This window comes from Lynx rufus, unplaced genomic scaffold (assembly GCF_022079265.1).
Source record: "Lynx rufus isolate CCGP_SWC_20201006 ecotype Redwood Valley unplaced genomic scaffold, mLynRuf1.p SCAF_17, whole genome shotgun sequence".
NCBI classification, from domain to species: Eukaryota; Metazoa; Chordata; class Mammalia; order Carnivora; family Felidae; genus Lynx; species Lynx rufus.
The window spans coordinates 38,549,158-38,577,122 of record NW_025814831.1 but is presented as its reverse complement, the minus strand read 5'-3'; the positions used below and the strand labels follow the sequence as shown (position 1 = coordinate 38,577,122).

Here is a 27,965-nt window from a genome sequence, read left to right as displayed (position 1 = left end):
TACCATGTGTTCCTGTGCATGGACTTTGGGTCCTCAATCCTAGAAAAGTACTGAAACTGCTAAATTAAGTGGTTTCTGTAAAATCCAAAGTGCACAAGTTAATAAAACAGTAACAACATGGGGCTTTTCTGAGGACACGTATATTCTAACATCTGCTTTGAACACTCGGTTCAAAATCAGCTAATGCTAAAAGAAAAATTAAACTCTGAATTTTAAAAACACACAAAGCACTTGAGGGTTCTGAGGTATGTTTCCGGCTATTGAGTATGTGTTCTTACTTGAAATCACTAAAAATAAACAGGAAGCTGCCCACGCTATCACTGTCCCTTATTCTGGTTTGTCTCTCGGTCTCTGTGACCCTTCATTAGTAAAACAAACCTTGAGCTAGCTGGTGAGCTATGAAAACAAAAACGCACCTGAACACATGATCACAGATTAACATCACTCTTTACCCACACAACTTCATAACGAATTGAGTAAGATCAGCCACCAAGGGAGGGCAAGGCAGACAACCGTCCCTCACCCGCCTCACGGGCCTCACGGAGGCATGCTGGCCTCATCTTGGAGGGGAGGCTGGAGTGTGGGTGTAAGTGCCTCAGAAAGAAACCAAGAAAGGGCTCTCGGGACAGGAACTGCCCACCAACCCTGTTAGCTTCCGTTTTAAATGTGTATTTATAGATCATTGCCTTCTGATTATTTTACCCCTCAAATTACTCCTCCTACTTTCCAGAACAGGGCACAACAGGCTCCCCAGTTTGTACCTGATGGGCAGCACAAATACACACTCAATTTTCTAGGATCTTCTCTATTGTCTAAACTCAACAAATACTTCTGGAGAAAAGGCCAAAAGTCCCCACAAAAGGAAGAGGGCTGCATTATTCCAGAGTGTTCTACCCTATTCTCATAAAGGCCTTACCTTCTTCAGGAAAGGAAATTCCACAGTATTTCAAAGCAGCCCATTTAGTAAGTACCTAACACTATCTGCCCAGCCCCCACTCCCTGTCTGATACCTACATCTCTGAAGAATGAAGAGACATTATATACTCCAACATGGCTTGCTTATCCATTTTATTAAAAGATAAACTTGCTTTCCAACTCACCAAATTGTTATAACCAGTCCTATTTTTATCCTGAAACATCCGAAACATCCTCTCCTCCACGTGTCACCCCTGCCTTCCTGGCAATGCTGCTCCTTGCCCAGGACCTGCAGCTGCCCGAGGCTCTGGTCTTTCTAGTTTTCCCTTCACTGCTCAGCAAATCCCTACCTCTCTCTATTCATTCCTGAAACTGCATTTTAACTCTAGAAGTCATCCACATTTTCCAGAGGCAACTCCCTCCACAGAAGTCACTGGATAGCGTATTTCTTCTTGTTTTCACCTACAGATCAAGTTTGGCTTTTAATATTGGTCAGAAGCCAGCTACCTCCTGGAAATGACCTGCTTGTTGTTTTCTTGCCAAATTCTTGCCTCAGGCATTACCGTCTCAGAGAATTCCACATTGAGGACACTCATTTTCTCTGTTTTTTCCTGCTCATAATGCATCACTGGGGTATAACCAGCTTTCTCTTTAGAGAATCAGTTAATAAGTCCCTTCCTCTCTCACTTCTGTCCTCAGTAGAGAGACAGCTGAACTACATAAACTAACAGCAAGTGCTAGAATTATCCAAGACCTACTTATATAGAAACCACAGGCAACAATTTCCCAACCTTTTTATCACATATTTTCCTCGGTAGATTTTTCCAGAAGCATTCCTTACACCTCTAATCATATTTTCATTTTCAAGGTTAAATTAAAAGGTAGGAGAAAAGAGAAACCAAAACCTGAATGCACTTCTGTGACTTATCCTGCACAATTCTGTAGCCAGTTTCAGGGGAGGGGGAAAGAAAGAGAGAGGGAGCGTTCTCGTTCTCGTTACAGAGAAAGGATAGTATTGGATACATCAGCGCTAGACAAGTCACAGCTGTCAAACAATTTTAAGTATATTGAAAACTCTGAACAATCTGTAAAGCAGTCAAGCCAGAAGGATACAGCTTGTAAATGAAGCAAATAGCAATCATGAGTAGCTCAGTTGTTTCCTGAGTAAAAACCCACTCCTTTGTACATTTAAATTAAAACTAAACCCATTAAAATCCCTGTCAGATTCCTTAAGAGACAATGTCTGCTGGACAGAAATGGTAAATTATTAATATAGTATAGACATGAATATGCAAGTGTATCAGGAAAAATCTTATTCAGGTAAACTAAGGGCTGTATACATATGCATGTATATCTAATTCTAACCACACAGGCACATGCAGATTTACCGGGTCTTCAAAAAAAAAAAAAAAAAAAAAGACCTGGAGATGAAACTTCCCATGAAAAATTAAAATTTTAAGTCAACAGAGAAAAGATATGGAAAGCTACCTTACAGAGACTTATAAAAAAAAAAAAAAAAGCTTTCAGCCTCTCAAGATTCACTGTAGCTAGCTAGAAAAACTGATTAAACCATCTAAAGAAAAAGGAGAGCCTAACAGGGGTGGTAGAGGTGGTATCACGACTAAAGAGCGATAATGACATCATAACAACCTTACAACATCACACGCTTAAAAAGGTGAAGACTCGTCTAAGTGGCAGGACTCACCTAGCAAGGGCAACAAAAAGGAGACTGTACCCATGTAAGCGCTGATTGGGGACCATCATGGAGACGGAGGGATGTTCCCATCATCTAACTCCCTTGCTCCAAATTCAAGCTAAGCAAGTAACGCAAGGATGCCTTGACTGCTGGTAGAGCTTGCCTGCTTCTAATGGTAGGACAGACAAAAGAGATATGGGGGGAGCACATGAACTCAGGAGATAGGATCATCTCAAGAACTGTACTTTGGGTGGAACAGAGGAGAGTTCTGAACTACACAGCCCTCCTCCTGAGCTCCTCTTCACCTCCCAATCATCGTTCACTCTCCCATACTGGAAGGGAGGGGGAGAGCAGAGAAAACAAGGTTGAGAAGCACTCTTAATTCAAGAATAACACAAAGGCGGGGTAGTGAAGTGGTGAGGGGAGAGAGCGGGAGAGGGAAGCTGTTTCTTAAGCAACAATGAACATTTAATCCTGAAGCCTCCTATTTGGTTTGGCCTTGTGAGGAGCAGCAAGATTCAGGGAAAGGCTATTCAAAACCCTTATTACCTATTTATTTAGAAGAGCTCAAGGAAAAGGACACAGTTCAGAGGCAGGAGTCCAATCTTTGGGGTTTAGTCCTCATTCCTATAGTAAAGGATGATTCCAGGAAAGCATTAGGCACAGCGGTTAAGAGTATGGTCTCTGGAGCCAAACAGCCTGGATTCAAATCTGCCCTGCCTGTTCCCCAGGTGAGTAGCTCTGGGAAAGTTCCACAGCCGATCTCTACTTCCTTCACATCATCTATAAAATAATATACATAATATTACTATCGATCTCACAGGGTTGTTGTGAAGAATAAATTAACTCATATATTGTAGGTGCTGCAGACAATTGTGCTGCTAACCATGGAATTTGTACAAGTGCTGGTGATCTTTTATGAGTACACACCTTTGCGAAGATGCTGTAAAGATTAAGTATACGACTACAACTGTAAATTGTGCAACTATCAGAACAACCTACCAAAACTGACACAAGATGAAACGGAAAATCTAGAGTCAGACATGTATTTAAGAAACTGAATGCACTACCAGAAAAAACCTGCTGAAAGAGAAAACTACGGGCCCAGATGGTTTCACTGGTGAAATCATTCTAACAACTTCATTTTTCATCTGTAGTTACTGCCATGAATGGGAAGACTCTGCTCCTTTCCAATCGTGTATTTTCCAAGAGAGCAGCATCTAGCAGAGCATTGGACGTGTGGTAAAATCAAGCTTAAACCCCTGTGGAGTCAGGTATGTCTTTGAATAGTCAGTCAAAAGCTATGGATCCTCTACCACGAAAATACACAAAACAGGGGTGCCTGGGTGGCTCAGTCAGTTGAGCGTCCAACTCTTGATTTCAGCTCAGGCCATGATCCTGGGGCTGTGGGATGGAGCCCTGTGTCCGAGTCTGCCATGCTGAACACGGAGCCTGCTTGGGATTCCCTTTCTCTTTCTCTCTCTGCCCCCTCCCCCTCTCATGCTCCAAAATCAAATAAATAAATACACGAACAAGCAAGCAAGCAAACAAACACAAAATACCCAAAATTCTGCAGTCAACATCAGAAGGTCCACTGACTCTATAAAAACAATCTACAGACACCCTAGTATGCTAAATGAATATTATTAAGTGGGCACTAACTAAAGAAGCACAGTGCAGTTGTTTAAGATTTACAGTAATTAAAGAAAGGACAAAGTGCCTGCCAGTCTCTCTACCCTCTGATAAATTACAAATGGTAACAATATGCTCCTAACCTTGAGCGGCCAATTCTTCCGGATCTCATTCTAAAAATGTCTGTTGATAATCTTCATTATCGTAACCTTAAATTATTTTCTAAGTAACAAGGAATCCTTCACTTTCCAATTTAATTCTCAGGTCCTGTTCCTATTCTCAAAATTTGCCAATAATTTCAGTTCCTAGATGCCCTTCCCAGACATCACTCAATTCTCTTCCATTATTTATATTTTCAGTAGCGTAGGCAGCCCATCTCCACCACCATCACCCCCACCCAGGCACCACCACATGGGACAGATCTTATCTCCTTCCAGTCTGAAGAGCCACCTCGAAGGCAAATTCTGGCCAGGATGTATGGTTACATTCCTTATCAGATGCCAGAAGATGAAAAATGGAAATTTCACATTTCCCCCTGGTACTTATCATTCCCAAGGCATTTTTAGATAGTTGTTATTTTATGAAAAGAAACTCTGTCTGTCCTTCAGCCAATAAAGCATGTAGTGAAATTAACAAAGCACTCCTATAAGTCTGTGTAGGCAGACTCTGAGACTTTTAATTGCAACTTCATTATTTTCTACAGAACCGTATTTTTCTATTAAGAGGCAAACCAGAGCTGTGATCTCCCGTTAAATCAAAGGATATATAAAAGATACAACACACAGATAACCAAATGACAGGGTATAATTTGAGAATAGGAAAAACAAAGCTAATGGTGGCCAAGAAACAATAATTAGGACTCAAGGAAAGACTTCAAGAGAAAAGAAAAAAAAATGTTCTAAATATCTTAAAACTATATCACCTTTGGAAAAATCACATATTCTACAATGGGAGGTATACAGAAATTTAACCACAGATTAGGAGCAGGGCAGACTTTGAAACCAATAAAAGTAAAGACATAAAGACAAAATATGAAAATAAATAACGGCAAACAACCACAGCAACAAGGTATACTGTCTGCAAGAGAAGGCATAAGACTGTATTCTAATGAAGGCAGTATGCCCAAGATTCCATCAGTGTACGTGCAACCACCATCTACAGGCATCATCTCAACTTCCTTATACTTTGAGCGCTCCTCAACCCCCCAGCTCCCACCTGCACCACTGCTCGAAAGCACAGTGGTTCCCTGTACCACTAGCAATTCCATCATCGTTCTTTTTTTCTCCTGTTCTCCTCCCACACCGACAATTCCCAATCTCCGTCTTCACCTTTCCACATTTAGGTCTCCCATAACCTCCAAGTTAACACACCAAAAGTCCACTGCTCGGTTTCCACGCAAAACCCACCCGCCCTCCAGCTATACCTTTCTCAAATAGTGGCATAACAAACCACCTAATTCCCAAAGCTATCCTCACCACCCCTTCCTCTCTCTCACACTGCAAACATCCACACAAATGCCAAGTGGCTTCAATATTATGTGGGTCTCAAATGCCATCCTTTCTTCTTCTCTACTTTCATACCTGTGTTTGCCTTAGGGCTTTCACAGCTTCTCTAAAACACCCCTTCCCTAATTGATTCCTCTCCGCCTTCAATTTCGGCGCCCTCCAATCTATCTGGCCCACTGCCAGTGCAATACAAATCTGACCATGTCACTCAACTGCTTAAAACTTTCCAATGTTTATCCACTGTCTGTGAGGTTCTTTCAAGAACGGGCCCACACCTGCAGCTTCAACTGCCACCATTCACCTCCTCGAACTCCCCAATACACGTGCGCGCGCGCGCACACACACACACACACACACACACACACACACAAAATGCTGTGACAACACTACTTGTGTTTCTCTGAATCTATCATGGGGTTGGGAAATCCCTTTGCATCATGTAATTCTATTCTTCATTTCAACACTAGTTCAGCCACTTAGAAAACACGCATTCACCGTTTAACACCTACTGAGGCTTTACTTCCTTTGTAAAAAGCCTTCCTTAACCATCTCTACTTACCTTGGACTACTCACCCTCTGTACTCCTTTCTTGCCTTGTATATACACCTCTATTAATACACGTATGACATTTTCTTATATTTGTTCATGAGTATCCCTTCTACCTGATTTTAAGTTTGCTGACAGAGCAGGACCCAGCCTTTTTTTATTATCAAAATGTAAAAGTGTGGTTCTAAGTCATTCAGTAAACTTTACCTGGAGTTAGCTAAAATAATGTCTTCACCAATGAGATACCATCTCACATTCGAACTATACCCAAAAGTGACGTTTTTGAAAAGGAAGATGTGCACATATAAAGAGCATAAAATACAAAGAGCTCGAGTTTGGGTTAAAAAAAAAAAAAAAAACAGCACAAGATTACTGGGAGAGCCAGAAATTCTAAAAAGTCTTTCAAATGGATGCATGGCAACAGAACCAAAGAGAAAAAAACATTAGCATAATGTGGTAAAAATACTGACTCAAGGACAGAAGCCTGACACTTGAGATGATACAAAGCAGAATGAGCCAAAGCCTCAAGGAACTACAAGTCCTGATTCTCGTTTTTTCCATCAGATTTGCCCTCAGGTGAAATACATGAAAACAAACCACTTACCTAAGCTACTATTTTGGAAGCAGAATCCATTCTCAATTTCTTAGACTGTGTTGACTGAAAGAGCCAGTGGTTTTCAGAGCTGGAAGGTGGGAGCAATCGTCACCGATCCCCTCCATTTATACACAGGAGAAACTGGGGCTTGAAAGGAAATTAATTATTTGCCCGAGACCTCACCATCAATCAAGTGGACGGTGACTTCCACATTCTTGGTCTCGGGCTCTCTCCACCAGCCCACACAACTCTCCCGCAGGGAAGGTACGCACTACATTGTTTTATCCTGTTTACACATCAAGAGCTGCTTTGCTTTCTTAATTCTAGCAGCCTGGAGGTGGTATCTAGACTTCATTTAAATGCTAAAAATGGCTTCCACAACTCACAGATTACTTTTATGGGTCACTCTTTCCTTCCCCTAACAGATTTAGAACTCTCAAAGGACAGGTCCCTTCAGGTTGGATCAAAGGCTTTTGGTAACAGTGCTAACACCAGAACCTGTCGCTGTAAGTCATCACTCATCCTCGTTTATAAAACCTGGCTATCACTTACTGATATTTCACTAAAAGCACCACCATTTCCTTCACTAATCCTAGTGAAAGTGGTTGCATTTTACAATAACAAGAAAGAATAGGTGGGGACAGTGACGTTTGTTCAACAGGCAGGATCATCTTGGAGTTACAGAATTTGAGAACCATCGAGGCAATGGAATACGACACATCCAGCTGACAACACCTCAAGTCCACAAAAGGAATGCTGGGTTCCACCAATGATTGTAAAATCAAGTATATAATAACAGAATCGTCCAAACATAGCACTATTGAACTAATGCTTGCCATATGTTAGGGACTATTCCAAGAGCTTTGTACACAGATATTGCCAATCCTCACAGAAGGCCAGAAAAAGGCAGGTGTGATACAGATGAGGAAAGTGGGCAGCGGCAGCACCAGAATTTCTATATAGAAGGGGCCTCCGAGGTGGCAAAATGGAAGGGAGTAGAGGGCAACAAGTGGGGACTGGGTTCCAACCCTTCTTACGGAGTAGTAAGCGGCCAGCTTGCTAGACTGTATTGCAAGATTGTATCTGAGGAGGTGAGGACTTTACGTGCAGAGCACTTTACTTAGGCAGAGTATTCATGGAGCAGCGGAGGTAGGACTATGGTCACCCTTCGCCTGATCCCATGTGCCTCTTAGCACCACACAAAAACTGAGGCCCCAGAGGAAGGGCTCCATCCAAGGTGATGAAGCAAGTAAGTGCGGCCAGAGCTGGCACTTGAGCCCAGGTCTGTGTGGCTCCAAAGTCTCTTCTCTTTCAGACTCTCCCACACTAACTCCTTCTCTGTAAATGCCCCAGACTGCCTAAGAACCATGTAAAATTAATGGTTACAATTTCACAAATCATGAGATCTGAAAAATAAACTACGCCCCTGAGAACCCTAAACCACCATCTGGAAAGTTAATTTTCTAATGCCCTAGAACAGTACACGTGCTACAGATTTAACATCTCCTAAGGTAGGCCTCCAATATATTTTAAAATGCACATTCATACACAACTCACCTGACGGGAGACTTTTAAAAACAATTTTTGGAAGGGGGTTGGGGGAGGGTAGGGGAGAAGGGAAAATAGTCTCCGTTAAGAGACCAAAGCTCATTTAGAACCAAGTTGGTTTCACAGGAATAAAAGAAGTTTTTGATTATGCCAAATACTGGGTTTAAAAACTAAATATAACCCAATGACATTCAATATCTTAATTTGAGATAATTTGAGAGCCTGAAACACTCACATTTAAGAGGGAATTCATTCACTCGTTCAACGAACTCCTGATAGACTGCACTAGGAGGTATTCTGGAGGCCACAGAGATGTGCAGGACATAGTTCCTGCCTAGAAGTGCTTATAGTCTAATTAGAAAAATCAAATAAAGGTGTGAAAAATTAAAGAGCAGCAAGTGAACAAATTCCAAAAGAATGACTTGCCAAGAGATGAAGGAAATGAAGGTATGGGACAACTCTGAGCTTTTCAGGAAACAGCAGTAGCACCTGAAGCCAAGTCTTGAAAGGAAGGGGAGAATCAGAGATGGGGCCCAAGAAACACATGAAGGTCCAGAAACAGGGGGAAAGAAAGGCTATTTAAAAAAAACAAACCAGTAAACATACAAAGGTTCTCACACAAAGGTAAACTGACGGGTATATAAGGATATTCATAGGATAGTGGTTAAATGAATTATGGTTCACCCACACAATGAAGTATTACACACCTGTAAGACTGAATGAGACAGCTTTATGTGCACTGATATACAGTCTATATTGCTAAGTGAAAAACGCAAGGTGCAGATAAGTGTGTATAGTATGCCACGACTTGTGTATTTATATCTATATGCTTATATGTGCTTACATATTAATGGACAATCCATGGAATGAGATATAGAAGGAAGTTATACACGGTGGATACCTCTGTTGGCTGAGGAGATGGGTAGGTTAAAACCAAGGGGTAGGTTAAAACCAAAACCTGCAGAAGGCAGATGGCCTAGAGAAAACCTTAGGTGTCAGGTTAAGAGGTTCAGATAGCATGCAAACTCGAGAGCAGGACTTCTCAACAACAGTACTGTTGGCATTTAGGGCCAGATAATTCTTTGTTAGGGGGCTGTCCTGTGCATCATGAGATGTTTAGCTGCAATTCGACCTCTCTCCAGTAGATGTTGGTAGCACGCCCCTCCCCACCCCTGGGTGTGACTGCCAAATCGTCTCTAGACATTGCCAAAGTGCCCTGGGAAGCAAAACCACCCCTAGTTGAGAACCACTGCTCAAGAGCTACAATGTTAATAGTTCACCTATGAAACATTCTACTAGTATATTCTCGTAAATTAACAACAAATGCAACATAAACTCAAACACATATCTGAGGGATACACTGGACATTGTTTTGAAATGATCATCAGACATCAGTCACAGTTTCTCAAGTTATGATAATTCACATCCCTTCCCAAATCTGAACTATTCATTTTTAACTACATCTACTTCATCACGGAGGTCTCTTTTCTGTATTTGTTGAATACAAATGATAAAAGTTGAACTGAAAAGCTAGACAGTTTTCAGCAGTACAGAGAGAATGGGCCAGATTCTCCAAGGGGCTTCCCAGTGGTTGCGCTGACCCTTCTGGATTTCTGCAGCATAATTTCACCAATTAGTGGAAGAGCCCCACCTCCCCAAAAGAGCACGTACTCTCTAGATCCAACATCTTCTGGGATGCCAAGGAAGTCAAGCTTCCCATAGAAATCCAACAGAAAACCATATTTTGGCTCAGCTTTAAAAAAAAAAAAAAAAAAAATGAATATAATTACTGACCCAAAAAGAACATAATTACTTCTATTATGCTAATAATGTTTCTTCTCTTAACTCCTAATGACCACACAAAGTGCAAGACACTGTTCAAAAATAATGAAAGACATCACCCCAGATTTCAAGATTATAATGGGAATGATTAGTTTATAAAGCCAGGAGAGGCTTTAACTAGATTCTACAAATCACAATTTTATTGAGGTTAAAGCCATTTCTAAATTACCACAGTGAACAGGGAGGGGAAAAAAAAAAATGAAGACATCCAACAGGCTTGAGTATTTTTCAAACACAGATCTAAAACTTGTGTTGATTCTCCTGTGTCTTTTCTTTTCCCAACGCCAGAAATCCAAGAACACCCTGGCAATCCTGGCTTCATACTCTGAAGTCGCTGGTTCCTCCAGTACTGTTGTAGGTGAAAAGCTGTGGATTTCATTCTCATGAAATCATACTCTTCAAATTCTAGTATTGTTCCGACTACTTTAGCTTAGCTCTCAGAAGGTTGGTTCTCATTTGTGGAGGTGACCTCCAGTGACCTGACTCTGCAATAATTACACCTGTGCGTCGCTATGGAAGGTGCTTAAAAGTGTCCGCGGCGAAACAAAGAAACTCACCATTCTAACTACTTCAGGGTAAGTCTGCTCTGTCAAACAGCCTCTGCTTATTGTAATGTAGTCCACCAGTTCATTAAGAGTGGAGCGCTTGTATTCTTTCATTTTAAGATCAGATAGCGTGTCCATGAAGTCAAAAATGACACAGCACTGCTGAAGTTTCTTTAGGAACAGTTCAGGCTGCTCTGAGGACGGAACGTCTAAGAAAAAAAAAGGAAATGGTGTAAGTCTGTCATCAATTTCTAGGTAACAGGAATTCTCTGTGAAAGTTACTTCAAAGGCAAGCTCAAAAAAATAAGAATTCACATGACAACAGTGTTCTTTTTAACAATTACACACGGGCGGGAGGGGATACCATAGCCACTACTTAGGAGACCTTGTCTTTGAAAGCTACGTGGTACCAACACAATAGACAGCATTTGCTATTCCAAATATCTATTCCAACCAAAGATAGACCAAAATCCCAAGAGCCATTAGAAAGTTGAAGCAAATTTTAACCAAAAACATCCCATGTCAAAACCCCTGAGCCAAAAGCACTGAAAAAGGTCAAACTTCCCATTATAAGGTAAAGCCACAAGTTTTCACTTGGTTTAAATTAGTTTTACTAAAAAAATTTCAAAGCAGAAATGTCAGTAAATTCATTTTAATTTCACGCTGACATCCTTGGTATTTAAAGCAACTGTTGTACGTGTGTTTATATTTTTTGTTTTGTTTTGGCTTGACATCTATGAAGTTTCTTTGTCAAGGAAACTTGGAAAACCAACAAAATGAAGTAATATCAATTCTCTCAAAAAGAACACACCAGTGATGGGACAATAAGAGCAAACTATACTTCAATCTATGCTCTCTCTTATGACCCATCTTATTCCCTTAACAGTGCGAGAAAACCACTAACATCTTCATTAGTATGTTCTCAGAATAAACATCTGTTCTTTTCCCACAAACAGCAGGTCAGACATTTGGTTTGGTGTCATTTCTAAAAAAATATATAAAAATTTCAAGTTAAAATTCCTCAGTGAGAATGAAAACCTGATTTACAGCTGGACGTGAAACACATCAAATTGTAGACAGCCCATTCCATTCCTTTATTTTCACTACTTTATTCCCCAAACTGGATCTTCTCTAAAAAGGCAATGAAATTATGACCAGGCTCCCGCCTTCATCCAAGGTACGTAACTTATGAATCCTCAAAACACTCTTAAAGGTAAGCAGGTGGCATGATATTATTTTCCCAAAAAGAAAATTAGAGACTATCATTGAGGTCGTCCCACAATGAATAAGTTACGGAGCTGGGCCCAGCGCCCAGGTCTCCCACCACATTTCCACACTCCCTTTGTACCACTCAAGAAGGACTTTAACAATGTTTGGCCACTCACTTGCAAGCACCTTCAGTTGCCAGCTTCCCAGTAAATGCTTTCCAGCAGCCGTAAAGCACGGGCCACCTATTCTCTGGAGGTAAGTGCGACAGTTAGCAGCACTCACCTTACAACACCAGCGGCCCTAGCAGAAGGCAGTGAGGGCAGGCTCCTATTTAAAGGGTCCACGTGACTCCTCTCCACAACCCTCTTCCCCTGCTCACACCCCACAACCCAAGTGCTAGTCCAAGTACATGGGACCTCAGAGATAATTCTCCCAAAACACTGCCTGCTGACATCAACTTTCAGGTAAGCCTAGATGAAAGTGGGCAGGACACCTGAAAACACAGGATTTTCCTACCAGATACAAAGGAACAAGAAGTAGTCAGTATTTTTGAAGGTATGTAGAGCATCACTGCTATTCTTAGTGAAAACAAGTTATAAATTTAGAAATTATTCTTAACCTGTAAGTTTCCTCCCCTGCCACCACCCCCATGGGTCCCTAAAAGCCTAATGTATTACAAAGACTTTGGGATTTAAGCTGTGAGGTATCTTATTCTATGTCCCTAGACTTAATCACATTCGAAAAAAAAAAAAAATCTAGCTGAAACTAGTCTAGTCTAAATCTAGTCTAAAACTAGTCTAAAGACTGGGGCGCGCCTGGGTGGCTCAGTCGGTTGAGCGTCCGATTTCGGCTCAGGTCATGATCTCACAGTTCGTGAGTTTGAGCCCCTGCATCGGGCTCTGTGCTGACAGCTTAGAGCCTGGAGCCTGCTTCAAATTCTATGTCTCCCTCTCTCCCTGCTCCTCCCCCGCCCATGCTCTGTCTCTCTCTCCTTCAAAAATAAATAAATAAATAAATAAATAAATAAATAAATAAATAAATACCATTAAAACTAGTCTAAAGACTATAAGAACTGAGTTTAATCAGACCAAGCTTTCTCTTGAATTGCTACCTGCTTTTAGCATTCAAAATTAATTAATAAGTAAACAAAACTAAGCAGCTTATGAAAATGGCTACATATCCATAGCCAATGACTAGTTACATGCATAGGACCATGATGGTTAAGTACTAAAGTCCTGCAAGTTCTAAGTCAGACCTCATACCTCAAAGCTGAATGGAAGTTTTGATGCTGCACAGGGAACAAAACAATCTTATTAATGTAACATTAAGGTTAAAATCTTTAAAGGAGATTTTAATTAATCCTATTTTTGATACAGTAACTTTAATAAGGCTTGAAAACCAGACCATTTACATGGAGAACTGCATAACTCAGCACATACGAATTATGAAAGCATCTATAAGTGACAGCCTTTCCTCCAAAAAGCAAACCATCATTTAAGTAGTGACAACAGTGATTAATCATTGTGGTCGCTGCAAAAAACCTCAAGAGATTCATATATTTGGCTATTTTTGAAATTCAGGCAATTAACATTTGGTCTTTTTTTTTTTTTTAATGTTAGGCAGTTGAAATTTATTCTTAATCCAAATTGACGTAATGTCATAGACAAATGTGAAGCAGGCTATCCATCTGCCTAATGGAATAATAATCGCTTTCATTTACTAAGCACTATTGGGTACATTTATTGTGTACTATTCTAAGCATTTTCAAGTATTATATCTCACATAATACCACAACAGTTCTATGCAGTAGGTACTATTTCCAATTTAACAAATGAAAAAATCAAGACACAAGGAAATTCAGTGACTTGCCCAGAATCATACAGCCAACAAGCAGAAAGACAGGATTCAAACCCAGGCACGCTGGCTCCAGAGCAAGGACTGTTCATCATCGTGCAACCATGAAACTCAATAAAAGACAAGAGGACTATCAGACTTCATAAAACGGGGTGTGTGCAAAGAGATAAGAAAAGGAAGAACACAGAGAGAAATCAACAAGTAATCTCCAACATGCCCCATTCATAAAGGATCAGGCTGAACCCCTTCTCTATCCTCCCTCTAGCCCATTCCCGAGATTAACACACACAGCAATAAGCTATTCTTTATCACAGGCTAAATTCTTCTAAATGATCTCTTCTGCTTAACTTAAATAACAGAAGTAATCAAGACTGATGAAAGAAAAAGAGGGAGGAGTATTCCTGAAAGAGACAATTCAATTACAGCAACAATTTAAAAAAAATTTTTTTTTCTTTCTCACTGAAGGAGGACCTAAATCAGCCTGAGCAAAGGGCTCTTGTACTGTCTGGTCCTCTGACTGCCTCAAATAGCTGTGCTGCTCTCAACCTCCTTGCCCTCATCTCCCTAATCCCAGTGAGCTATGAAAACGGGTAATGTGAAAAGGTAGAACAAGCCAGTATCAGAGAAGAAACACTCTGAGTAGCCCAGAAGGTTTCAATGATATAAGTTTAATGTCTTATGGAACCGGTCCCAGAAGCAGATAACAAATATCTTTTAAAGAAACATTTATCAAAAGTATCAGGTACTAGGTCGGAAAAAGAAGATCATAAATGACAAAAAGAAGAAATCACATAGGCAATGCATTCTAACCATAATGTAATAACACTAGATTTTAACAGTTCAAAGTCACCCACCTCCCAAATGCAAGCCACCTGAGAATCTAAACACTTCTGAAACAACTCAGATTGGAGGAAAACAAATTACAAATTACAGACATTTAGAAATAAATGTAAATTAGAAAAATTAAAGGTCATCTTAGAATCCCAAAGCAGACCAGGCAGTGGATGGATGCTTGTGTCGTCTCTCTTCTAATGGACACCTCTGGTCTACACAGGCTGTCCCTGCCCCCAGGAGAAGAATTTCACAGAATCATAACCATAAATAATGAGGAATCAATAAGTGGTTATATAATACCATGAAGGTCATGAGCACAACAACCCATCCATCCAATGTTAGTATTTGTTTAAAAAGGAGATAACCGAATCAATTCTCATAGTTTTGGATAAGATTCATAAAATCAGATTCTGCTGCTCTGGAACAACTCTCAAAATTAAGTTGATTTCCAGAATATGTTTCTCACCCAAGAAAATAATTTAGTGACCAGCTAAGTGGTCAATCAACTTGGCAGTTACATTACTCCCTGTACTGTCCCTCTTTTTCTTTTAGCATTCATTTTCTCCCATATGCCTTTTCTATTGCATCTCCCAGCATCCTCCTACCAATTTTCATCAATAAGCTAGGGAAAAGGACTACTCCCACTTCCAAGGTGTTCATACCCAAATAATTTTAAAATTGACAAGTAACAAGAAGGAATGGGAAAACGAACATAGAATTCCACAGTAGAGGGAGGATGCAAGCTCAAATTAAGAGACAAAGATTCTCCTTGTGTCCAAAGAACAGTCAACAGGAGTGTAAATACACTTTAGCCACACAGCCCAACCTCCCGCCTCCGCATTACCTGCACACGTGCACGGGCACACATACACACACATGAACCTCCCCTCACCCTTACTATGATTTCAAGAGCTGACGGTTTATTAGTGTTTGTCTGTAATTAGCAAAATAAACTCATTCCTCCCTAGTCAACAAGCTTCCATTATTCCATCCCAACTAATGTTTGGGGCACAGGATCATGGATCCAGTATCGGCCCATCTTCCTGCACAGCCTAAGACTTTGCAAAGCAAAAAAAAAAAAAAAAGCAAAAGTACAAGAAATAAAACATAAGCTACGTGTCCTTTGGGTTTAGTGCTCTAAGACTCCATTCAACTGAAGCTGGTGAAAATCAGAATATTAAATTCACACTTTGCAAACAGGCCAATCAAATAAATAAAGAAGGTTTACATCATTATAACATTTATTAGTCATATCATCACAGAAAAAAATGCAAATTCATTTTAAAAAAAGACATGGGCTGGTAACTTACTCACACATAGGCTATTAAAATGAATGTGGTGGGGCGCCTGGGTGGCGCAGTCGGTTAAGCGTCCGACTTCAGCTAGGTCACGATCTCGCGGTCCGTGAGTTCGAGCCCCGCGTCAGGCTCTGGGCTGATGGCTCAGAACCTGGAGCCTGTTTCCGATTCTGTGTCTCCCTCTCTCTCTGCCCCTCCCCCGTTCATGCTGTGTCTCTCTCTGTCCCAAAAATAAATAAACGTTGAAAAAAAAAATTTTTTTTTAAAAAATAAAATGAATGTGGAAATATAATGAAAAAACATTTCTCTAAAATGATGTTTGCATTGGAAGCTTCAGCAGTAACATTATTTGAGCTCCTGATGAAAAATATTTATAACCAATTATGTTAATTCAAAAGATCTGCAATAAAATCCTACTAAGAATTAAGAATGCTTTTCACCTGAAAATGTCCTAAGCCATTCCTCAGCCCTTTTACATCCAGTTCTCCCACTCTCACAAAAAAATCAAGTTACCAACACGGAGGACATAAACATGGTCTTTGATCCCAGCTCTCACCTCAACCCTTACAACTTTCCCTAAAGTATGTAAATCTCTATCCCTATCACATACAACCCTCTAAAACTTCAATAAAGTCAACAAGACTTTCATTTGCATAATGCATATGAAACTGCATTTACAGAAAACTAGTCCTTGATGAACTGAAGCATGGCATGTTAGTACCAGCAGTAAAATGCCTGCCTGACTGTCCATGTGCTTTGTCCAAACCTTTGCCACCTAGTTTACTTCTAAACACAGATACGAGAGGCATTCTCCTCTCGTAGCACATATTTTGGTAAAACTAAATGGAATTCTATTTTATTAGTGAACTATGCTTAAATTAGGAATTGTTTTTGACACCCCCAAAATTGCAGATATAACCAGCTATATCTCATCAAAACGGGGAGAGAAAACTCTAAGTCTTTCTAATGAACCAAGTAATAATATGAGGCTTCATGTCCTATGAACTAGTCTGTAACATGTTGATTGCACAAGCTACTTCAACATAAAGAAACTAACACAGTAGTTAAAGTATGAAGACTTCACCATTCCAATTACTTTATTACTGTATTCAAAGCAGTGGGTTCAAAAACGTGTGTTCTGCTATTGATGACCATGGTGGTGGTGTGGTATTTCCACTACTATATATCTGTATTTTTTAAAAGCATCCCAAGTGATTTCAATGTGAGGCCAGTTTTTAAAGTAATAACTACAAAATCCTTCTCTCATCTTCTTCACCTTTGAAATTCTTTCTCTTTTTAGTTCACTGAAAACTAACCGTGAGGGGCGCCTGGGTGACTCAGTTGGTTCAGCCATCTCACTCTTGATTTCGGCTCAGGCCATGATCCCAGGGTCATAGGATCAAGCCCCATGTTGGGCTCAATGTGGAACCAGCTTAAATTCTCTTCCCTCTCCCCCACTCACTCTCTCCCTCTCCAAAAAAAAAAAAGATAAAAACAGCAATTAAAAAACAAAAAAACTAACTGTGAAAAGTTGCCATTTCCAAGAAAAGGAAGGTCCCTGGAAATATCTACAACAGTGAAAGCATTCCTTCCTCTCCTGGGCCGTAAAGAAGTGAATGTACAGTTGGCTGCTTTTAGAACTCCTTCCAATTTATTAATAAGATAGGAAACACTTGGCTGATTACTAGCATGTGCTTTTCCCACAGGTTCAAAACACGTCTCATGATCTCACGTGAGAGGGAGCCCCACAGCACAGAGCCTGCTTAGGATTCTCTCTCTCCCTTTTCTCTCTGCCTGCCCCTCCCCCACGTTCCCACACTCTCTCTCTCTCTCTCTCTCTCAAAAAAAAAAAAAAATAAATCAATAAATAAACTTTAAAAAACAAAATAAGTAAAAAGTACATCTCATAGAATGGCTACACAGATGAAACAGTATCCAGTATCCAAAAAAAATGAGACCAGGGTGTGAGTATTAAACAAGTTTAAGCAATAAACTGAAAGGCAGAAAAGGCCAGTACTGATGTTTCAAGGTAAAGAGAATGACAATGATAATGAACACAGACTAGTGCAAAGCGCTATACTAAGCTCCTTACAGGAATCATCCCCCTTTAATCCTCAGAACACCTTATGAGTGGCCACTATTAATATCCCAGTTCTTCAGAAGAAAGGACTGGGGACCAGAACAGCTAAATCACTTGCACAACATTACCCACTACTAAGGGCTGCAGCTGGGATGCGAATCCAGGTCGTCTTACCCCAGAGCCCACACCAGTAACGACGACGATGGTGGTGATGGTGACTGTGATCAATACCACCACCGCCACTGGAGCTCTACGGATAAGCTGTCACGGTTAGACACTTGTTTAAGAGGAGCTGTAATCTAAAAAAAGCAAAGGTGGGGCGCCTGGGTGGCGCAGTCGGTTAAGCGTCCGACTTCAGCCAGGTCACGATCTCGCGGTCCGTGAGTTCGAGCCCCGCGTCGGGCTCTGGGCTGATGGCTCAGAGCCTGGAGCCTGTTTCCGACTCTGTGTCTCCCTCTCTTTCTGCCCCTCCCCCGTTCATGCTCTGTCTCTCTCTGTCCCAAAAATAAATAAACGTTAAAAAAAAAAATTAAAAAAAATAATAATAAAAATAAAAAAAGCAAAGGAAAATCTGATGGACTTTTCTACAAGCATTTAGGTATTTTAAAACGTAAACAGCATAAAATCAGAACCGAACTAGTGATCAATGGTAGATAGGTAACTTAAAGTTCTAAACGACAATATATTAATTATTCTGCTCAGCTTGGACAATCAACATGTATTTGTTATTATTCTTCCGTGGATCTCTCCAGTTTTCCTTTCCCAAAAGCTGACAAATACCTGCTCTCCACTTATAAGCAAAACCCAAAGGTCACCACTGATGCAAACCAGTGGCTGCAGCAGCAAAATTACAGGATTCAAGGCTCTCATATTATTTTGACACTATGTTCCAATCAGAAGAGAGAAAAACATACATGCACACACACATGTCCACACATACAAAACATGCATACCCACACAACTTTTTTTTTTAATTTTTTTAAATCTTTTATTTATTTTTGAGACAGAGAGAGACAGAGCATGAGTGGGGGGGTGGGACAGAGAGAGGGGGAGACACAGAATCTCAAGCAGGCTCCAGGCTCTGAGCTGTCAGCACAGAGCCCGACACGGGGCTCGAACTCACGGAGTGTGAGATGATGACCTGAGCTGAAGCCAGACACTCAACCAACTGAGCCACCCAGGTGCCCCTGCACACAACTTCTAATAAATATTTCTGTTTCCAACCCTTCATATTAGCTATCCCTCATGTTTTACCTTCTAATGCCAAGGCAGTCACTGAAACTTGTCAGGACAAGAAATAAAACATTTAAAAATTGATCAATTCCTAATTATAGGTGTAGATTACTTTCCTGCCATCAAAATCACCCACAGGACCAAAGCCACCAAAGCCTCTGGCTAATGCAGACTCCACACCGTTAGCACAGAGCCAGATGCTGGGCTCGAACTCATGAACAGCAAGATCATGACCTGAGCCAAAATCAAGAGTTGGATGCTTAACCATCTGAGCCACCCAGACACCCGATAAGTCTATTATTAATTCATCACCTAAGGGCTTATTTCCAGAGATGGAACCAGGGCCTCTGAACACAAGAAACTCCTGTAGCATGCTGGGCTATTTCACCCCCCACCCCCAAAAAAGGGCTGCAGGACACAGCGTTCAAAAGTATCTTTGTCAATGATTCCCTTTTTTGAGGATTTTCTATATCAATAAAATTACAAAAAAGACCAAGCTGACATTGTTTTTCAGATAAAGTCATGAAAACAGTAAGTAGCCACCATATTTTCACTACAATTTCATAAACAGAAAGCTCTTTTGAATAATAAAAGAAGAGAAGGGCAATCTCAGAATAAAAGACAATCCTTCCTCAAAACGGACGGTGGCACGTGCCCACGCACAGATCATCGTGTGTTCTCTGCCTTGACCTTCCTTCCCTCTACTTTGTGCTCACTTTGCCGGGCACCAGGAACAACTTTCCCACAGCCTGTATCTGGGGACCTTTGGGCCGTATCGCCACTTTGTTCCAACACCTGTCTGTAGCATGGATAACAGAGTTCTAGCCATACTGACATACCAATTTCAACTGTGTTTAGATGACCAGAAAAGCTGAGAAGATAACACATACCCACAATAGTACAGGAGCTTTTCATTTTACGGCAGCCATGTAGTCCTTAGAAACTACGTAAGATAAAAATTTCCACAAAATTTTATACACACCTCCAGTCAAGAACTTGCCACATTATACTGGTACTTTTTTTTTTTTTTTAAACCAGTGAATCAAACACGTGTCTTGTTTATCTTTAAATACCCAGATCCAAGGAGGAGTTTCTAGAATATGGTAAGTACACAACAGACACAGGTTTAATCAATAAATTCTACATATTGAATCTTCTTTCTCCATGTTTCTAATTGTAAATTAGAACTTTATTCCTCTAGAAATAAAATTATACTGCAGGATAGAGGGAAAGGTTCAATATGAATATTAAATAAAATGAATTATTCCAATATTTTAATACCAAGTCATAAAATGAAAATTAAAAAATAAGAATGGGGGCACCCAGGTAAGAATGGCAGTGCCTGGGTGGCTCACTCTAGGTCAGGCGCCCAACTCTTGATTTTGGCTCAGGTCACGAACTCATGGTCCTGAGATTGAGACTGAGCCTCCTGTCACTTAGGACCGTCTCTCCCTCTTCCTCTGCTCCTCCCCTACTCATGCCCCCGCACTCTCTCAAAAAACAAAATAAAACAAACAAAAAAACATCTAAGGAAAGATGGACTAAGCAAAGTAAATCAGAGAAGGACAGATACTATATGATTTCACTTATATGTGAAATGTAAACAAGCCGAACTCTTAGAAACAGAGACCAGAATGATGGTTACCAGGGCCTCGAGGGTGAGGGAAATGGAGAGATGTTAGTCAAAGAGGAACAAGCTTCCAATTATAAAATGAGTAAGTTTCAGGATCTATGTATATAATAACATATACTTGAAAGTTACTTAGAGAGATCTTAAACATTCTCACCACATGAAAGAAATAGTAATTATGTGACCAGATGGAAGTGTTAGCCACATGCTTACACACCTTATACAATGTCACATGGCAGTTATGTTTCCAAAAAGGTGGAAGGAATGAGAGAAGGAAGAAAAGACAGACAGACAATGATGGTTTTTAATGATACAGTATTTATGAGCATAAAAAGGAAATAATAGGCCAGGTTCCTTGACAAAAAACTAGCTAAAAAAGGCAGGTCCTTAGTTTCTTGAAAATATCACCTCCCCCTACCAATCTAATAAAATAATGCCTTCTTTTCTAACACTTCATTAAAAAAAATCTAGTTGGGGGGCGCCTGGGATGCTCAGTCAGTTGAGCACCCAACTTCAACTCAGATCATGATCTCACAGTTCATGGCTTTGAGCCCCTTGTCAGGCTCTGTGCTGACAATGCAGAGCCTGCTTGGGATTCTCTCTCTCCCCTTCTCTTTCCCTCTCTTTCTGCCCCTCCCTGACTCATGCTTTCTCTATCTCAAAATAAATAAATAATTTTTTTTAAAAAAAAGGCAAAGTGTCAGCAAAAAAAATTTTTTTTTCCAACGTTTATTTATTTTTGGGACAGAGAGAGACAGAGCATGAACGGGGGAGGGGCAGAGAGAGAGGGAGACACAGAATCGGAAACAGGCTCCAGGCTCCGAGCCATCAGCCCAGAGCCTGACACGGGGCCCGAACTCACGGACCGCGAGATCGTGACCTGGCTGAAGTCGGACGCTTAACTGACTGTGCCACCCAGGCGCCCCAGCAAAATTTCTTTTAAAAAAATTTAGTTGAGGGGCGTCTGCGTGGCTCAGTCAGTTAAGCATCCGATTTCGGCTCAGGTCATGATCTCACAATTTATGGGTTCAAGCCCCACATTGGGCTCTGTGCTGCCAGCTCGGAGCCTGGAGCCTGCTCCAGATTCTGTGTGTGTGTGTGTGTGTGTGTGTGTGTGTGTGTGTGCGCGCCTGTGTCCCTCCCCTGCTCACGCTGTGTCTGTCTCTTTCTCAAAAATAAACATTAAAAAATTTTTTTTAACTTAGTTGATTTCTAAAATAAACAGAATAGTTTTTATTCAAGGATGAGAGAAAAAGACTCAAAATGAAGATGAATGTACAACATTAATGAAACAGTATAATCTGGAATGCCCTCCACAGCAAAAATAACCTGATAATTTTGCCAAGTGTGCCATTAATAAATGAAAAGGAGGAAGGTTTAGGGGTGCCTGGGTGGCTCAGTCAGCTGAGCATCTGACTTCGGCTCAGGTTATGATCTCATGGTTCATGAGTTCAAGCCCTGCATCAGGCTCTCTGCACAGAGCCTGCTTCGGATCCTCTGTCCCTCTCTCTCTCTGACCCTCCCTCATTCACACTCTCTCAAAAATAAATAAATAGTAAAAAAAGAAAAAAGAAAAGTTGGAAGGTTTAGTGCAAATGGCATAGGCTTTGCATTCACTTACTCATTCATTCACCAAATATTCAATGAAATCCCACGAAGGGCCAAGCACTGCTGGGATAACATAACGAAGACACTAAAATTCCTTCCCTCAAAGAATTTTACATTCTAGCACAAGAAGACAAATAATTGCAAGTAAAAAAATAAATACGGGGTGCCTGGGTGGCTCAGTCTGTTAAGTGTCTGACTCTTGGTTTCGGCTCAGGTCACGATCTCCTGGTTCATGAGTTTGAGCCCCACATCAGGCTCTGTGCTAACAGTGCAGAGCCTGCTGGGGATTCTCTCTCTCTCTCTGCCCTTTCCCTGCTCATACTCTCTCTCTCAAAATAAAGAAACTTAAAAAAAATGAACGGATAAATGAATGAATGAACAAATGAATACATTATATGGTATACACTGTGGGGGAAACCAGTATGCTGAGCAGTGGTATGCTGGGGGTGGACAGTATTCACCTGGAAGACAGCATCTGAGCCAACACTTGAAGGAGGTGAGGCAGTCAGCCCAAAGGGCATCTGGGGGAAAACAGGCCCAAGAACGGGGATAGAAAGTGCAAAGGAACTCTGCAGCAGGGAGCGTGCTGGTGAATCTGAGCATCTGCAAAGAAGCAAACGTGGCTGGATCCACATGAAAAGTGAAAAGTGGGGGAGATGGATCAGAAGAGTGAGGTATGAGTAGCGTAGGTCATCTTGGGCCTTGTGAATCGCTTTTAGACTTTGGCCTCGACGCTGGTCCTGAGCTGGAATCGTATCTTCACTGTCTACTAGGTGACATTGGACAAGCCACTTATTTCTCTGAGCCTTAGTTTCCTCATCCATAAAATTGAGGAAATGTACCTCACAGGGTTGAGTGAGGATTAAGTGAAAAAGCCATTTGTAGGATGGAAAATCCTGTTCACAAAGTTGTCACTCATTTGACACACATCTATCAAGTACCTATCACATACAGCATAGAATCAATTCCTTGTTTCATAGCTCTCATTAAAACTATTTTCTGTATAGAAATATATTTAGCATTTTTGGCATAGCTTTAAAATTATTTTTAAACCACTTAATAAATTCTGAAGCACTTCTAGAAATATTAAATTTTTGTTGAAATTTTATTCTAATAATATCAAACTTTAATCAAACAAAGGCCATCTATAGTATTTAAAACCCTCACACACCATAATTCATCTTCTCTTCCGCACTTGGCTTTTGAGACCAGGAGAAAGTCATAAAATCATAATCTGATAAAAGAAATTAATAGGGGGTGCCTGGGGTGGTTCAGTCGGTTGAGCATCCGACTTCGGCTCAGGTCATGATTTCACGGTTCGTGGGTTCGAGCTCCGCATCGGGCTCTGGGCTGACAGCTCGGAGCCCGGAGTCTGCTTCAGATTCTGTGTCCCCCTCTCTCTCTGCCCACCCCTACTTGTGCTCTGTCTCCATCTTTCAAAAATGAATAAACATTAAAAAAAATTTTTTTAATAAAAAAACTTTTTAAAAAATGAAATTAATACAACAAACTCCCAAGATGTACACAAGAGTCAACATTGTTGTTCTAGCTGAGTTCCAAAGTATGAGCCAAAAAAACCTTCAAAAAGACTATTTTTACTTATGTTGTGGTTATAAGGTAAAGAAATAAATTAATGGAATTACAAATGTTCGGCAAGCACTCCCCCTGAAGGAAGGAAGGAAGGAAGGAAGGAAGGAAGGAAGGAAGGAAGGAAGGAAAAGAAAGAGAGAGAGAGAGAGAGAGAGAGAGAAAGAAAGAAAGAAAGAAAGAAAGAAAGAAAGAAAGAAAGAAAGAAAGAAAGAAAGAAAAATAAAATAAAAGATCACATTATTTTCAAGTACTTCAGGTACTTGAGGGCTTCCCCTCCCCCAGAGATTACTTCTACAAGGGATAAAAAATGGCCTGTGTACTTTCCATTTGTTTTGAGGATTAACATCAATGTGAATCAGTTCAGGATGGGATGAACCTGCAGCTACTTTAACAATATGATACAAGGTTTAAAAACAAATTAGATAGATGCATAGAGAAACAGATACAACATTAACATCAATTAAGCCCACTGCCTATTATTTCACAACGTAAGTTGACACCAACAATATCTTTAAACTTAAAAAAAAAAAAAGATTTAAAGCATAAAAAAGAGTCAATCCAATGTTGCAATGCCAGCTTAGAGATGCTATTTCTGAACCTCCGTTGGGAGTTTTAAATATGAGCCCTTAAGCTCCTGAGAGTGACAGGACTGAGGGACTACACTGATGGAATGACCTCTAATCCCAAGAGTAATAAAGAGTGTACATTTATAATTAAAGTCATAATCTGGGCAATAAAACCCAGGGACAGCATGTAGGAGACACCACTTCCTGTGGAATTCGTGTATGCTTCATACAAGGCATACTACAATATAAATTAAACATAAACGTAGCCCACATACAAGCATTGATGAAATCCAAAATTCACATTTGAAACATCATACTAAGAAAAATGAAGTCCATTTTAAAACCTTACTTTTCCAGGGTGTATAAAAATAATAGCGGTAGAGAGGTGGAGACTTACAAGTATGTATTTATGGATGTGTTATACAGGTATGCACAATTTTGAGTGTATGACTCCAAAACTGAAACTTAAACAACAGTAATACAAACATTTTATAAAAGACAAAGACTATGTGTCTGGAAAGCTTCACACTTTCAGAGCAAAGAAGCATTTTAAAACACTGAATGGTAAGACAGGATACCAGTGTAAGCCAGCACGTCCACAACTTAAGTCCTTTCTTTGCTACTGCCTTCCTGGCCACAAACCGGCTGTCAGCAAGGGTAGAAAAAGTCACTGAAATCTAAAGATCTGCATGCTAATCAGGCGATTCCAAACACAAGCCTTTTTTCTGAAGCCTGATGTAAGTCCGCCATTCTATGCCCAATGTGGTACCCTAGGGCTTAGCTAAACATGCCACCAGATAGTACATTTTCTCTTCAGTTGTACCATGACTTTCCCTTTCAGAAAACATATTCAATAACTGTATCTCCTCCTTAAGAAGCCAGACCAAATACAAAAAAATAAGATCTGGCATTATTAAGAGTAATAAAACGCAAACTAAGCTGGGCAACGAAGTCCACTATCTCAAAAGTCTGTCCGTTGTTATCCTGGAGAAACACAGAAACATTTACAAGTTAGGTCAATTTCTTTTAGCACAACTGGGAAACTTGAAAAAAAAAATGTAAACCCATTCTGCATTCTTCCAGACGACTGAAGCTCTTCTTACGGTCACACACACCCACACTTTAAAGTCAGGGAGCCTGGGCTCGAAACACTCTCTACCATGTACCAGCCAGACAATTTGGGGCATGTGGTGTGACAGTGAAAGACAATGGGCTACAAAAGCAGACTGCCTGGATTCCAAGCCTGGCTTTGCCACTTCCTTCTGGGAAACCATAGGTGAATCTCTGTGCCTCAGTTTGCTCGTGTATAAATGAGGGCATAATAACAGTACCTACCTCATATGGTTGACTTAAGGGTTAAGTGAGTGAATAAAAATAAAAACACATGGAATAACATTCAGAACGCATTAGGTGCTCAATAAATTTCAGTTAGTAAATTGTTGTTAAAAAGCACGGCTGAGCCTTTGTGTCCTTTACAAAATGAGTCTAAGAATAGTAGCTCTGTCACAGACATAGCTTGAGAATTTCATGAGATAATACATACATAAAATGTTCTACACAGTGCCTGGTACATGAAAATGTTCAATAAATGTCAGCTTAAAAAAAAAAAACACTTATCAAACAAACAACAGCAAGTGCTGATGCATATAGGGCTTCTTCCCTTCTTTTGTATATAGATCCAGTTGTGCAAGCCATATTGAAAAAAAAATAAGACTGATCTCAACCTGGGCACCTGGGTGGCTCGGCTGGTTAAGCGTCCAACTTCAGCTCAGGTCATGATCTCATGGTTCACGAGAGAACCAGTCCCACATCAGGCTCTGTGCTGACAGCTCAAAGCCTGGAGCCTGCTTTGGATTCAGTGTGTGTCTCTCTCTGCCCCTCCCCCACACTCTCCTCTCTCTCCTTTTCTGTCTCTCTCTCTCTCTCTCTCTTGCTCTCTCCCTCTCGAAAATAAACAAACATTAAAAAAAAAAAAAAAAAGATTGGGCTCATCCTACTAATATCCAGTGCGATTACTTCCAAGTAAAACGGTAATGTGACTGTAGGAAAGGTGAAGGCACTGACTCAGTTTGATGTGTGGGATAATTCGGGCGCCAGGACATGCACCAGCAATGTGCCAGAGTCCTGGAGGACGAAGGGACGTAGCATTTGGATGAATGAATGACAGACTAACAGAGTCTTCAGTACAGAAAAGCAAACATTTATGAAGAATTCAACAGTCTGGAGAAGCACTGCCAAGATAAGGACACACCCGGTTCTCAGACATCCTCAAACCTCACTTCAGATGTAATCGGGTTTGGGGGCGTTTGAATGGCTCAGCAGGTCAAGCGTTCAACTCTGGATTTTGGCTCAGGTCATGATCTCGCGGTTCATGAGATCAAGCCCTGTGTACAGCTCCTTGCTAACAGCACAAAGCCTGCCTGGGATTCTCACCCCCCCTCTCTCTGTCCCTCTACCACTCGTGCATATGCATGCTCTCTCTCTCTCTTTCAGAATAAACTTTTTCAGGGGTGCCTGGGTGACTCAGTTAAGTGTACAACTTCGGCTCAGGTCATGATCTTGCAGTTATGAGTTCGAGCCCCGCGTCAGGCTCTGTGCTGACAGTTCAGAGCCTGGAGCCTGCTTCGGATTCTCTGTCTCCCTCTCTCTCTCTGCTCCTCCTCCGTTTGCATATTCTCTCTCTCTCTCTCTTTCTCTCTCCCTCTCCCTCTCAAAAATAATTAAAAACATTAAAAAAATATTTTTTAACTTTTTAAAGATATAATCAGGCTGATGCAAAGTTTGCAAAGGAAACAAAACAATGTTTGACAGCTTTGTCCTTCGAATCTGAATATTCATATTAGCATTCAAGGATGTTAATACTTCTAAATCTTAACTAAAATAATAGTAATTTACACTTAGAGTTTCTTATAACATATTCATAACAAACATTATTGACCTCCCACTAAAATATCATGAAGTACTAAACCACTTCAAAGTATTTTGTAAACCTTTTCTCTTTTCCACACACCCTGTTATTTAAAGATCTAAGGCATTAGCTAAAATTCTGCAAAATTTTTACAGCCTCTTACAAGGCTTCAGGCTACGTCTGGAAGGAGTATGATAGGTAGTTTCAACCTTCCCAGAACAAGTATTTGCTTAGAACCTACTATGTTTATCTTAATGATCAATCATCCGTTCATTTATTCCACAAATATTTACAGAACACTTTTTGCATGCCAGGCATGGGTCTAGGCCGT

At 40.6% G+C, this 27,965-nt stretch overlaps 1 protein-coding gene across 3 annotated transcripts in view; it reads right to left on the bottom strand.

Moving 5' to 3' along the window:
• The window catches only part of PPP2R5E (protein phosphatase 2 regulatory subunit B'epsilon), a 150,373-nt gene that overhangs the window by 56,677 nt on the left and 65,731 nt on the right, over nt 1–27,965 (bottom strand). For all 3 annotated transcript variants that reach the window (XM_047079543.1, XM_047079541.1, XM_047079542.1), the window contains exon 3: nt 10,837–11,033. In XM_047079543.1, the coding sequence (XP_046935499.1) occupies nt 10,837–11,033 (197 nt within the window). The remainder of the gene's footprint in view (nt 1–10,836; nt 11,034–27,965) is intronic.